The 16,081-nt window shown below is 32.8% G+C and overlaps 1 protein-coding gene across 1 annotated transcript in view; it reads left to right on the forward strand.

Moving 5' to 3' along the window:
* The first annotated feature begins 76 nt into the window (after positions 1–76).
* LOC111695966 (uncharacterized) overlaps positions 77–16,081 on the forward strand; it is a 38,987-nt gene continuing 22,982 nt past the window's right edge. The window contains exons 1-8 of the mRNA XM_023465459.1: positions 77–182; positions 876–923; positions 2,557–2,713; positions 3,080–3,119; positions 3,990–4,213; positions 4,401–4,654; positions 5,056–5,248; positions 6,806–6,869. Of these exons, the coding sequence (XP_023321227.1) occupies positions 133–182; positions 876–923; positions 2,557–2,713; positions 3,080–3,119; positions 3,990–4,213; positions 4,401–4,654; positions 5,056–5,248; positions 6,806–6,869 (1,030 nt within the window). The 5' untranslated portion in view covers positions 77–132. The remainder of the gene's footprint in view (positions 183–875; positions 924–2,556; positions 2,714–3,079; positions 3,120–3,989; positions 4,214–4,400; positions 4,655–5,055; positions 5,249–6,805; positions 6,870–16,081) is intronic.

The following is a 16,081-nucleotide window of genomic DNA, read 5'->3' on the forward strand; positions in this document are numbered from 1 at the left end:
CAAATTGACCCCCAGCGTATCCTGGTTTTCATGTCCCCAGCAGGGATAGGGTTAATAGTTTTCTGTCAATAACTTTTTCTTTCAGGAATTAGACATTTTTGTTCAACCCCTAGCTGAGGAACATTTCTAGGGATGGATTCTGCTTCACATAAACATAAACATTCACATCACCCTCACAACAGGTACATAAAAACAAACATAAACATTCACATCAACCTCACAACAGGTTCATAAACATAAACATTCACATCACCCTCACAACAGGTACATAAACATACACATAAACATGCACATCACCCTCACAACAGGTACATAAACATAAACTTAAACACTCACATCACCCTCACAACAGGTACATAAACATAAACATTCACATCACCCTCACAACAGGTAATAAACATAAACATTCACATTACCCTCACAAAAGGTACATAAATATACACATAAACACTCACATCTCCCTCACAACAGGTACATAAACATACACATACACACTCACATCACCCTCACAATAGGTACATAAACATAAACATAAACACTCACATCTCCCTCACAACAGGTACATAAACATACACATACACACTCACATCACCCTCACAATAGGTACATAAATATAAACATAAACACTCACATCACCCTCACAACAGGAACATAAATATACACATAAACATTCACATTACCCTCACAACAGGTACATAAACATACACATAAACACTCACATCACCCTCACAACAGGTACATAAACATACACATAAACACTCACATCACCCTCACAACAGGTACACATAGATACTACACAAATCTTCATTCAGAATTTTAACAAAAAAAAAATTTAAAGAAAACTACTTTAAAGTGCAAAAAATCTTTTTTTATAGAAAGCACAAACATTCGAGGAGCCGTGAGAAAGAAAACAATTCGAAGAGGTAATTTTAATATTAATTCAAGCTATGTAGATTATTACTAACAAATGTTTCAATCCGTATAGCTTTGCAATCCGATGGGAGAAACTTATGAAAATTCAACTAAGATTTTTGCATTAACAAATGTGTATCAGAATGGAAAGATATTGGGATTTAAAAAGATAAGTTGGTGGCATAATTACTAGTGTGTAATTATTTTCACAACAGTTTTAAGGCTACAATTTTTTTAAACATAGAATAAAACATGTTAATGAAAAATTAAACCACAATGAGAAAATATTAAGAAAATAGTTAATTAAAAACATGAAAACTCACTTTTCAACACCATTTTCTGAATAATATTATAATTAGCGTCTGTACATAAACAAAATATAAGAAGTTGCATTTTAGTTTTATGCGCTGCATAGATTAATGGACTCTTTCTAGAATAGTCAAGCGTAGGGTTTTAAGATAAATTCAATTTAACAGAAAATCTACCACTGAGATTTAGCTAGACAACTTTGATAGTTAGTCATCAAGTTTTTAGACAGCCTCGACTGTAAAGTATGGCAACGCCATGGCCTTTGGTAATACCTCACCAACTTACTTACATTTTTGTGTAGCCCTAGGCATATACATTTTATAAATGCATTGGGCTGGTTTCATAGCTGCTTAATTGTAAAAGGAGTAATTTACAAAGCGTTGATATTTTTTGCGTTTTGGTTTGCAGTGCTACTAGGTTGAGTTCCAAGTGGTGAACAAATTGAATAAAAATGTTTGAAAGCCATAAGTCAACAAAAAAGGATATGTTCTTGGTAAATAACGTTAAAATATTTTGCATGTGCTCAGGGACGCCCTGTTTAAAATTAGTTAGGCATGCGCGCCTGACATGCAGATTTGTTTGTAAATAACTAATTGATATAAATTCCATGCTTGGCCGACACTAACCAAGGTTACTCGTGTCAGTGCAGAAAACATTTTCACAAAATTTTAATTATTCAACATTCACATTTTTTATTTGTTTTACATATGCTCCCCTTTTCTGTGATATGCAAATTACTTAACAAATCAACATTACGTCAATTTATTTCTTCATTTTTCCCTCCCCTTATACCATCATATTCCCTCCCCTTATACCATCATTTTCCCTCCCCTTATACCATCATTTTCCCTCCCCTTATACCATCATTTTCCCTCCCCTTATACCATCATTTTCTCCTAACCAATTATTATCTTCGCTTTTTAAAATTTTTTATGTATGGCCTATAATTTAAAACAGCTGTTATCACCCATATCTGTACTGACCAATGTTTTCTATGAATGTATACAGTGATAACCAGAAAACTCTGAAACAAGAAGACGACTTTTATATTTTATCAAGTTATAGCTTTAAAAAGTCCAATGTGCACGAAACACAGAAAATTGTGCTGTGTATTTCACTAAATTTGTGATCTAGTAAAACTATTATTGTTTTAAGAACATCAAATACACTTAAGTAATGATTAATGATGTCTTCCTATTTTTTTGTTTTCTAGTTATCACTGAATAATAATAAAAATAGATGTTTAACATTAGTCAAATATAAATAAATATTCAGTATGAACTAGCTAAGAATGAAGATGATTAACCTTTAAACATTTTTTGCGTTTTTTTACAGATCCAACTCTCAGTACGAGGAGAGTGAAGATATGTACGGAGTGTACAGAGATGCACAGCTACAGTTCAACAGCAGTACAGAGACAAGTACAGATCATAATACAGAACCTAGCCTTGATATTGAATCTATGTACAAGGATTCATTGTACTCACACCAGGTACAATTCAAAGTACAACAGGGTACAAGGGGGCAATTACAATTACCAACATTTGTTAAAAAGCTGTATTTTGATGTACAGCAAAAAAGGACAAAATAGTTGAAAACACCTGCAATACAAAAATATAAGCATCAAGTCTAAGAAAATTGAAAAAAAAATCTTATTTACAATTGTTGGTTTCTTCATTTTTCTCAATAATCAATTTCAAACAAATATTTTCTATATTATTTAATGCCCTGACTAGACAGTTTGAAATTATAAATGTAATCGAAAGAAGTTTAATTTTCAAAAAATAAGATTATCGACAAATATGGTTCAAAAACTGATCAAACTTATTTTCCACAAATTTTTAATTGAAATTTGTAGAATGGAGGTTTAGAGGATACAGTTGGGAACCAAGGGAGAGGTAAAAACCAATTTGGAAAATATTTTTGAAAATAATGAAGTAATATTTCAGAGTAATTTGTTTAGGTTTTTATCCATAGTTGTTAAAAAAATGCTCAGAGGTTGAATTTAATGAGTATATAGCTAGAATTAGCTGAACCGCGTACACGAAGTTGAACTACTTCCATTTGTTCAAGTTGAAGAGAAGTGTTTTAATAAATAGCAATAATTGATTGAACTACATATGTCTAAAAAAATTACTTCTGTGGTCAGAAAGCCTCCAGTTTTTTTTGTCCTTTAAGTCGTACATAATCATATTTGATGGGGACGTAATCGTCGAAAAATATTAAAATATTTCCTTAGACTTGCAGTATTCTTAGTCTTGCTTTAATTATGTATTCTTCGATTATATTCTTCGATTATATTATAAAGGGAATGTGATCGTAACTTCATCTTCAAGTGACCATACCTCCATGCAAAGATGGCATTGTCCGATTTACAACGGTACCCTATATACAACTTTGTCTGATCAAGTATAATTTAGATATCCAGGTTTTTGATCATTTAAACTGTTTATACTTATTTGTGGCTTTATTTTCAACAAAAGTGAATTTTTGACTCAGAAAAACGACATTATCTTTACACTGTTAATCAGATAAAGGTTAAAGGGAGTGACCGGCTATGCAAGGTAGATGAACTGAGTATGCAGTGTTGTGGAAAACTTCTTCCGGATTCATTTGAAACATATAAAATTTTTTAAAGATCTGTAAATCCTGAGTTTGAGCGCAAATTGACGTTCAAAACTCCCTTAAAGGGTACCGTGGTTCGGGCATTGCTATTTTTGCATGGAGGGTCACTTGAAATTACGCTCACAGTCTCTTTAACTTTTAAGGCAATCACCGGTGGTTAAGTGGGGAAGTGGAAAAAGTAAGTAGATTCACATCTACTCCAGGTACCCAGGAACATACGGAGATAAGATCCAGACACGATACAAGATTTTCCAGACAGGATGGAGACAGCTCAAGAGAGATTCGATCCAGAGAAAGTGTTCGATCCTCTAAAGATCGCGAGGCAAGAGGATCTTCTTCAAGCAGACAAACTTGGGATCGACAAGAGGTAACCCTTGCGTTACTTGCCTCAAATCCTTATTCTATATTCATTATATCTTTACAATTCTAATGCTTAAAGACTTTTAATTCAAACTATTAGTTCTGCAAGACCAAAATGCCAAAGTTAAACTGTCAATGGTAATGGTATAGGACATCCGGTAATGATATAACAATTGTATCGAACCTTTTTTCAGGGAATGAATACAGATCATTCAATGAGAGCATCAGGGAGGAATTTCCAAGATAACAGAAAGAGGTTGGAGGATAGAGGATACGATAACCATCGGAGGTCAGAGGACAGGACTCATGATAACCATAGCAGATCGGAGGAGAGAATACACAACAACCATCGGAGGTCGAAGGACAGGATGCAGGAGAGTATGAGACGACCGGAGGATAGAATTCGACAAGATGCTGTCTCCCGAGGAGCAGAAAGTGGGCAAATTAGGTCATTTTTTAGAAAATTTTTAAATTGCCGTTTGTATATCCATGTAAAACAAACCGAAGTGTCCGGCGTTGCCCGTGGAATTCAGAAGAAAAAAAAATCGGTTTTTGTAGCCTTTGTTACCCCCCGGGATACCCTGGGTTCCCTAAAAAAAATATCAACCAATTTGGTCCAGCCGTTTGGCCAGCTAAAGCTAACATATATGCAAATATACAAAAATATATATATATATACATATATATATATATATATTTGTATATTGTATATGAGCAAAGAGCTTTATTATAAAGAAGATAATGTTGATGAAAGGTACCAATGTGAATCGGGAATATGCCTCATAAAAGCGAGGGTCACATTGAAAATGCAACGACAGTCCCATTAACATTACGCTAACCTATTTTCAGATCGCCGACTCTTGATGAAAGGTATTTGACCAGAGATCGTCCGAGGGGACTAGAAATAGTCCGGCCATCAAGTGGCTTGACCATTGGACGACCTCTAAGTGGGTTAACAGGAGGACGACCTGGAAGTGGACTAGCAGAAGCAGCTGCATTAGTTGGACTAGCTGCTCCTAAGATACCGCCTCCGATACCACAGGTTAGATCCCATGAGATACCATAGGTTAGTACCTCCCTTATTAAAGGTTGGCACCTCCGATTCAAAGGTTAGCACCTGCGATTCAAAGGTTAGCACCTCCGATTCAAAGGTGTGAACCTCTGATACCACAAATTATAGAACCTCCAATGCTAAAGTTTAGAACCTTTGATAACACAGGTTAAATCCTCCAATATTAAAGGTTAGCACCTCATGGATACCACAAGCTAGGCCCTCCTCCTATATAACAGATTAAAAATGTAGATAACACAGGCTAGGCCCTCCTCCTATATCACAGATTAAAAATGTAGATAACACAGGCTAGGCCCTCCTATATCACAGATTGAAAATGTCGATAACACAGATGAGAACGTCCGATACTACAGGCTAGAACCTCCGATAACATGGATTAGAACATCTGACACCACAAATATGTTATAACCTCCAATATCCAGATGAGGTCCTCCGATACAATAGGTTAGAACCTACCTTAGTGCTGATAAGAAGCTTCCATTCAATAGGTCAGAACCTACCTTAGTGCTGATTATAAACTTCCATACAATAGGTTAGAATCTTCTTTTGTACTGATTATAACCTTCTACCTATAGGGGCCGCTTTTTTCCAAAACTTTGCTTACACATATTCGAGTGAAACCCATGTGGCTAAACTTCTTTTTTCAGCCTCAACCACCAAACCAATATATCACACTTCTTTATTCAACAAACCATTGGGGTTCTCTTTCTTCCCATCTATATTTCTTTCTTTCTATCTAGCTTTCTATCTATCTAGATTTCTTCCCATCTATCTATACTTCCCATCAGTCTTTCTAACTATATATCTTCTCATCTATCTATCTTTCTATCTAGCTTTCTATCTATCTAGCTTTCTTCCCATCTATCTATACTTCCCATCAGTCTTTCTAACTATATATCTTCTCATTTATCTATCTTTCCATCTATCTTTCTATCTATATATCTTTCTTCCCATTTATCTATCTTTCTATCCGTTTATCTTTCCTCCCATCTATCTATCTCTCTTCCCATCCATATATACTTCCCACCTAAATATCTTTCTATCTAAAGGGTGTCCTTTAATGTATGTACTATATTCTGTCAATTTTTTTGAATTTGTTTTAATTCATGATAATTATATTTGTCTAACAAAAATTGGAACGTTTCGTATTTTAAAAGAAAGAAACTCTTAAAATATCAATGTTAAAAATCCGCAAATCCAATTCAATCTATGGAATATTCAATATGAGATTTTCTCAAACTGGCAAGATTTTGAAGTTAAAAATAATTCATCTAACAAAAGATTTACTCTACCTTTTAAAGGATTTGATACGAAAATATCATAAGTCGTTGCACAATCTCTGATTTTCTAATTCCTATATCTTGGTAACCCAATGTATTAGATATTTCAAACTATGAATTCTACTAGATCGAAGTTTGAAATATCTAAGGTTTACTCAATCAGGTTGCAAATATATCAGGATTAGAAATTTTTAGTTTGTGGCTAAGACTCAATTACTTTATCAAAAATTCACTCTTTAATTTTCAGAAGCCGGAAGTAATTCGAAATGGGCGAATTGAGGATTGTTGGCCGAACTCCTTTAGAAAATACGGTAGGAAATTTTTTGTACAGTCATTAAAATAATAATGATAAAAATGATAAAAAATTTTAATAAAAAGCAATTTTTTTCTGTAAAAGCATTGATTCCTTCTTCTTTTAACTTTGAAATATATAAATGGAAAAAGGTTAATGGGATTTATGTTATAAAATTGAAGTGCAAAATAAAATAAAAAATGAAAAAAGTTTTAAATCCTATAATACCATCTCTTTCAAATATCTATATACTTGATTTAACATTCATTAAAATTAAACTATTCCTTATGCATAGAATGCACAGATAGAAACTGGATATCTTTCATGTCGTTTTTTGGCAGTTGTCACGTATTATTTCAAATTTTCCATAAAATGTGTTAAATATTTGATTGTGTGCTGAAGCAGCGATACTCTTGTTATTGTTATTCTGTTCATGGTTTATCAGAAGATATGAAACCAAACAGATGGTGTTAGTAATTAAACCCCCCTCTCTTTCCCTGTCTTTCCCCCCTTTCCCTGTCTTTCCGCCTCTTTCCCTCTCTTTCCCTCTCTTTCCCCCTCTTTCTCTCTCTCTTTCCCTGTCATTCCGCCTCTTTCCCTCTCTTTCCATCTCTTTTCCCCTTGTTCCCTGTCTTTTCCCCTCTTTCTCTCTCTTTCCCTGTCTTTCCTTCTCTTTCTATCTCTTTCACTCTCGTTCCCTCTCGTTCCTTATCTTTCCCTCTCTTTCCCTCTCCTTCTCTCTCTTTCCTCTCTTTCACTCTTTTCCTGCCCACTCTTTACCTCTCTTTCTCTTTTCCCCCCCTCTTTCCTTCTCTTCTCATTTTGCCCATTTTCTTTCCTTTTCTTTTCTCCTCTTTCCCCTTTTCCTTCTCTTTCCAATTCACATTTCCCTTCTTTTCTAACCCCCCCCGCGCCTCTGAACCCCTCGGCCCCTCCATTTCTAACAATTTTCTGAAACTAAATAAATATATAAACCTAAATGGATAATGCCGCTCAAATCAGCTGTTTCATCAGCCAGCTTTTAACAAAATCAAAAGAGTTAATTAATTGACTTAATAAATCGAACGTTCAATGTGATTAATATTTAGCTAGAACAGAGAATCAGATTTAGATTTTAAAGATAGATGGAAATTTAAAATGGCGGATTCCGGAAAAGTAAAAATTTCATGAAAATATTATCTAAGTTGCATCTTCTTCTTGATATCTTAGGAGCAATATTATCAAGTTTAAGCCAGGGTGGCTACCCCCCCTTCCTAAACTTTAAAGTCCTCTTCCTTCCTCTTCCGTTCTTAATCTGATATCACTCTTATAAATAGAGGACCAATTGAACATACGTGGCATAAAAAATACCCCCAAGTACTGTAACAGGTTGACCTTTGAAAGTGGAGTACACGGCCTGTACAATTAGTAAAGGATTAGCGTACATCATCACTCTTTATACTATAACCTCGTTGGTTTAAACTTAATTTGAATGTTTAGAAAACTTGTTTACGTCAGGTAGAATTATATAAAATTCATGTCTTTTCCTACAAAACTTCAAAGCGTTGTAACGAAATAATAAGTTCGATGGGAACCATGCACTAGAATCAAAGAGAATAGAATATATATTAGAGGGGAATTTAGCGAATCTCTCGGTATGAATTTTTTCAGTCCCTTTCAGGCTAAAAGGGAGTTCAAAGCGTACAAGTCATGTAAATTTTCACAAATTATATGCAGTAGAGTACACTAATACAGTTTGTTCCCTAGACTATCCATTTCAATTTCGATTTTTTTTAAAGCTGTTAAATAAACTTTATAATGAATCAGGTGAATAAAAAACATCATTTGATTTATAGTTATAACGGAAAATCATCGTTTGTAAAGTGGAAGGCATAGAGTCTATGTGAAATGATCATTGGTCAATCATGAAACCAGCGTATTGCATAATTTGGTTTTCTTTTAACAATAATTTTAGATTTTCTATAAAATGATATTCCAGGGCCCAAAAAAATATATAGCACAAATATGTGAAGTACACATGCAGTATGGAAACAGTACAACAAAATGGCCGTTTCACACTTTTTTCGAGTAAATTCCCCTCTAATATATATTCTATTCTCTTTGACTAGAATCCTAATTTCCTCCCTCCCCAAGTTCCCTTCCCCTCCGGACTCCCCTTACCAAAATCCCCTACCCTTCAGATCCCATACCCCCCAATTTAGACTTTTTCAAAATTCGTTTTAAAAAATGTATATTCTTGCCCCCCTCCCCCCACCCCCCGAAAATAAAAACTAATTTACACTATCCTATTGTATTCTTGGTGTACCATGTACTGAGATCTGTTTAGAAAATAGAAAATTAGTCAATTCATCACTATAGACCTAAATGTGTTCTGACAGCCAGTAAAATCAAATAAAATGGATTTACATTCTATGGATTTAGAGCATGGGACTTTAGAAATTGGAAAGTTTCAGGTTTCATGTAGAACATACAGTGAGAACCACAAAACACTGAAATTATTTTTTAAGATCTAGATATTTATTCAAGTATCAAGGTTACTATAGTTTACATGATTGTTAATATTGTTAATTTCAACACAAAACTTTTTTGAGATGTTATAGTGTACATACAATTATAAATTGATAAGGTTGAAATCTAGAATTTTACGGATACAATTTTTTTTACAAGTTTTTTCATGTTTGGATTTCTAGTAATTTTTGATTAAAGTGTTGACAAAGTAACAGTTCTGAAAAAAAAACTTTATTATATATTAAAGGATAGCATACTTTTGTGAGGTATGACTTGGGTATACTACAAAAACAGTGTGTGTTATCTCTTATTGAAAAATGCTATAATTAACAGTGTGCATGCTTTCACATAAACATACACGGGAAGGAATGTTCATAACGAGGAACATTGACCGTTCCTCGTTAGAAATGAGGTTAAAAACAACCTAAGCTTAAGGCAAGGGTATAATGGTTTAAAGATATAAACAATAATATGTGTTATCTCTTGTTATAAAATGCCACAAATAACTTTGTGCATGTTTTAATATAAACATGCTGGGGAGCTAGTTTCCCATTTTAAAAGCAAGGACCATTGATGGATCCTTGTTAAAATTTAGGAAATATATAAAATAGGATAGTGTAAACCCCGAATCGTCGTATCTTGTGAGATCATGGTTCCTCTGTTTATCTCCGTTAACTGGTGGCTCGGCCGTTTCTTTGCTGCGGTGAAGTATGTCTCGGTTATCCGCAGGTTCAGGAGGCGTTCGAGTTCAGTTCGTACTGAATTAGTAAAAGGAAGCATTAGTTAACTTAAAGTATTGATTTCTACGTTGGAACTAAATGAGATCAGATTTTAAATCATATAAACTTTATTTAGTGTTGGATTATACAGAAGTGTATATAAAAAAAGAGCTCGAAGAAATCAGATTTTAAATCATAAAAAATTTCTTTAGTGTTGCATTGTACAGGAGTATCTTTAAAAGGTATTTGTAGGGTAAGTTTAGCGTTGATAGATAACAACTTTTTGTGAAGAAAATACGTAATTAATATTGCGGAATTTCTTAATTTTTTATATAAGTAGAGAAATTCGATTTGATTTAATTAGGCTAAACCTTTGCAGTCCAATGTGATCCATGTTCACGACATTCGCCCTCTGTATAAAATAAATATAAAATTCAGTAACATAGACGGAATTCTGCCAGGCTCAGCCGGAACCCATGTAAATCTATTTTTACCGTTATATTTTCGCAGAAATTAATATTTTCGCAGAGATAAAATATATAAACACTAAAATTCTCGTCGTCTTCATTTTTCCATTCTGAAATTTAGCGGACGATTTATAAATTTTAAACCATTAAATAAGGAAAAAAGTGTTTAATTCTGACTATTTCCTTCATATTCTTTGATGCATAAATCCAAAAGTTATCTTTCCAGAAAATCTAATAATCATCACAAATCAATTAGCACCGTTGTGAATCGAACATGTCATTCAACACAAAAATGTACCGTAGAATAACCAAAAAAGTCGTCTGCATTCCCTTTAAAAGTTAACGTCTAACCAGAAACGATTGAAAACTATTTGTTATCTTATAAAGATTTGAAATCTACGGAGAAACAAACAGTTACCCTTGACATTATTACCTAAACAGTTACCCTTGACATTATTACTTAAACAGTTACCCTTGACATTATTACCTAAACAGTTACCCTTGACATTATTACCTAAATAGTTACCCTTGACATTATTACCTAAACAGTTACCCTTGACATTATTACCTAAATAGTTACCCTTGACATTATTACCTAAACAGTTACCCTTGACATTATTACCTAAACAGTTACCCTTGACATTATTACCTAAACAGTTACCCTTGACATTATTACCTAAACAGTTACCCTTGACATTATTACCTAAACAGTTACCCTTGACATTATTACCTAAACAGTTACCCTTGACATTATTACCTAAACAGTTACCCTTGACATTATTACCTAAACAGTTACCCTTGACATTATTACCTAAACAGTTACCCTTGACATTATTACCTAAACAGTTACCCTTGACATTATTACCTAAACAGTTACCCTTGACATTATTACCTAAACAGTTACCCTTGACATTATTACCTAAACAGTTACCCTTGACATTATTACCTAAACAGTTACCCTTGACATTATTACCTAAACAGTTACNTTTTTATTAGAATATCTTGTTTGATGTCCATATATCGTTCATTTTTCTGAATTTAAAGTGACTAGTTACGACGAAAAATAAAAACTTAATTGTTCGCTACTAATCTTACTCCTATCTATTGCTATTTTTTTAAATAATATTTTGTTGGCGCTGGATTTTTGAACATTCCTGGAAAATATGAAATTGTCTTCTTTATTATCAAAAATCATCGAAACTGGAATAAATGTTTTCAAAAGTAACTCTCAGATGATGAAAAATAAAAAAATATTATGAAATATCAACTATTTACGAATGCGTCGAAAAATTGTAGATGATTATTGTTTGTAATATCTCAATGATTTGTTTGGAATTATATTGATTATTTTACGATCCGAGTTGAATGTTGCAACTTTCTGAATTTGTATGGACGCTACGTTCTTCGGTATAAGTCGTTTTTAAGACCTAACTTTTTCTTTTTCACAAAATGCATGATTTTTATCATACAACATAAAAATGAAATAACCATGTATCTATTATCTATATTTTATAAATAGTATAAAGTTATTTATTATTGTTTATCGGTTTCCCTGTTATGATACTTTCTTTCAATAATACAAACAACAAATATTAGGTGTTTTGGCCGACAAATTTGTGCAATAAAAAGTTAAAAAATTTAATATTTTGATTGCCAATTATTCCTTTACGAAGCGTAACCATTTTAACGATCAACATACACTTACACAGTCGACTGGACACACTCTGCAGTTCACTGAATATTCGTCTTCGCATCAAGGGCAACATTATTTCAATTACATGATATGAAGATAGGTCAATTACCCCCCCCCCCCTCTTCTTCCATTATGGAGTAGACCATCCAAACCCACTCCACTTCACAATCATAACTCCTCTTGTTGATGACTGATGAGAATTGAAAATGCAATTTTAAAATTTTTAATATATAAACGGAAAAAAATTGGTCTTCTCATACTTTGCATAAAATCAGAATTAGATGACGTACGAGGTCACAACGTCATACTAGTTATAACACATAGATTTGATCTTCTCCCCCAGTCTAGTTTGCAGTGATTTTGGTGTGTAACAGCACACGTATTTGTATAGAACTTTGTCATGATCTAGAATCCCCCCCCCCCCCCATCATACTCAATTTTCCATTAACTCCTCTCTATTCTTATTTCTATCTGAAGTGAGTAAATGCAATTTGTATATTGGAAGACCTCTGCTCGACTGCTCTATTCCATTAAACAGTGTGTCTAGAAAAAAACCTTTAAATGAATATTTGTTCGCCATTTATTTGTTGCACCCACTTAGTACTTAAAAATTGTTTATTTTGCTGGGGGGAAACTTTAGTAGATTTTTGGGTTGAACATATTGTTGATCTTTTTTTTGATCAGTAGCAAATTGATATATGTAAAAACACGTAGACAAAAAGAACACTGCAAATATACATTATTTTTAACATCATTACATTACCTTTACTTTTGAAGGGGGTTAAAAAGAACTATTTATAATTGCATTTTCACTTAAATGTATATACTAAATCATAATTGAATTCGATATAAATAGGTATTCATTCTTTTTTAATATATTTTTTTAACTTTCTTGCTTGAACTTTTTTGCGGACTTGGATAATTTTATAGATTTATTTTGTGAAAATGTGCGACGAAAATTTGTATATAAGATATGTCGTCTTCTTTGTTTGAAATCAACGAAAATATTGTTATGAAAGGTAAAGCGTTTAGTTTTGTTGTAGCTTATAAAATTTTGTGTAGAATTCAATTCGACATTTTCATTATAAATATGAAAAAAGAGTCAGTTCGAATCAGTCTCACAATTACACTAAAATCTGTATAAAAAGAACTGGTAGATCTTAATCTGTATTTGTCCATGATCAATATAATGATTTCCCAGGATTCCTTGGTGAAATATTATCCATATTTCCTACTGCATATATTAGATCTAGATCTTTCATCACAAAAATACATTTTTATCGGTTACATAGACATATACAGAATATATACCAGACATCTACAGTATATATACCAGTCATCTTCAGAATATACCAGACATTCAGAATATCTACAGAATATATACCAATATATAATTCTACAGTTATATATATACCAGACATCTACAGTATATATCTATTCTGTCTAAGCTTATCAGACTTCCCAGTATAGAGAAGCACAGACAAAAGTTTTAGATACAGGGTGTCCCACGAAACATGACAGTTGGTAAATAGTTTTGAATGTCGTCATCCATACACTGTATTAGATATTAAAGGCTGTTTGTAGTTCATTTCGTTTAATAAAAATATTTTGCTCAAATATATTTTACTTTGAAGTTAATTTTACTGTATTATGAGTTATGACTCCTATATAATATTTTGATTAATGTCTTAAACAACTTAACAAATTGTGGAAGAAGACATCCTAAAATATTTACCAACTGTCATGTTTCGTGGGACACCAATGGAGAAAATCAGAGGCGTATTCAGGGGGGGAGTATAGGGTTTCAGACCCCTTGAGAAATTTCGTATACCTATGAAGCTGAAAAAGTACAGTTACAGCCTTGTGAAGGGGGGGGGGTTAAAGTAATTCTTAATAAAACCTTCTAAATTCATTTTCAGAGATTGATACGTTGAAATCACTGCACCTGTTAACTCTGTTTTTAAATGTCGTCTTGAAACTATTCGAATTCACCAGAATTTTCTGCAGATATTTTTCTTTTTCTTATTTTTAGACTCTTTTTACAATTGATGATTTAGTATATAACACATTAAAAAGTTTCGATTATTTTATAATATTTTGAGGCTTTGAGATAATTGAAGAAAACATCGTTTTTAAATTTGTCTCTCCTTTTTTTCTAGGTCTTTGTCTCGTCTTTGTCTATGAAATTACAATAAAAAATATCTCTGCATATATATTTGAATTATTGTTAACCGAATAGTTCAGCAAAAAAAGTGACAATTTGCCTAATTTCGATTTCGTCTAATCTCGATTGACTAATTAGTGCATTTTGTTCATTAGTTCAAATGTTCAATAGTTCAAAAGTTCTGAAAGTATAGTTCAAATGTTCTACATTCAAATATTCAAAAGTTCAAAAATCGATAGTTCATGATCAAAAGTTTAATGGTTCAAATGTTCAATAGTTCAAATGGTAGTTCAAATATTTAAATGTTCATCCAGTCTATTTTCTGGTAAATAAATTCGGGATTATTATACAGTGAGAACCAGCAAACATTGGAATACAAAGAGGACTTTCAGACTCCAGTTCTCACTTTAAATATTCCAATGAACATGAGACAATTCTGGTTATTACTGTATTACATGTCTTGGGCTACTAAAAAGTAAAGGTGAAATAGTGAGCTGAAATTAAAGACCCAGTCTTTTCTAGCAGTCTAGATCGATGTGTGTCCTAGTCTAAGGATATTTATTAGTCAGACCATGTTCATATTTTCACTATATACAGTTGTTTAGAACCTGTACTATGTTAGAATTAAATTTCTACCAAAAAAGTAAAACTACAAAATCTGGTAAAATGCATTGATAGATATTTATTGCTTGGAATTCTAGTAAAATTTATTTGGATGTTCTTAATTATTAAAACATGATGAACAGATAAAAAATAAATGTTTATTTTGCAACAGTAAATTTAAACCTGTTGTATTTAGAAACAATAATCATAAATATCAACCCATTCATTATTTTTGTAGCCGTTGGATGATAACTTTTAACTTTTAAAAAGCTTATAACTGGTTTCAGCTTGTCACTGGTAAAATCCTAGATCCCAATAATCCTAAGAAGAAGAAAAGTTTGGCGTAAGAATAATTTTGTTTGACCTTGTCAAATAAACAAAATCAGTTTTATACCCCCTCTCTCGTGTATGACAATAAAATTTATAATTTCTTTAAACTTTATTGTTGCGTAAACATTTGTAGAACTCACTGTAAATTCTCAGCAAAACTCTCTTCTGAGTAAGTTTTGACGGAACCAACTGTGCATAATTTCCCCCTGGTTTTACTGCCATCTGTTGAACGTATTCAAATCTAGATCTTCTCGGTTGCGCGCATGGCCTATCCTAGCCTCACCACCTTTTCTTTGCTATTAGAGTGTAAACCATATGGTTCCTTACACATTGTTCCTTGAACAGTCAACAGTTCACCTCACACCTCGTGGGGGGTATTTAGATTCAGTCCATTGTGTACAGTGGTCTCCAGAAAAATGTTTACAAAATTTGAATTTTAAAAATAATTATCCAAAGAAATAAGTATCTTATAGTGACTGCAGTTGAGTATTGTTGTAGTGTTGACCGACCCTCCACTTCAAAAGGCCAGTCTAATTCACAGCGGTACCCTTTAAACCTTAATTGGATCTATGTTGTAGATATCGTCTTTTTTCAAGCTGAAAGTGTTTGATTCTTACAATTTCCTCCATTGTTTCTTTGACATGAATTCGCAATTCATAAATTTTCAAAAGTTATTGCATGGCTATTTCATCAATCTGACGAAGGTTTTGTTGGTACTGTTGTGAATCGGTTATGCCAATCTATATA

This window comes from Eurytemora carolleeae, unplaced genomic scaffold (assembly GCF_000591075.1).
Source record: "Eurytemora carolleeae unplaced genomic scaffold, Eaff_2.0 scaffold96, whole genome shotgun sequence".
NCBI classification, from domain to species: Eukaryota; Metazoa; Arthropoda; class Copepoda; order Calanoida; family Temoridae; genus Eurytemora; species Eurytemora carolleeae.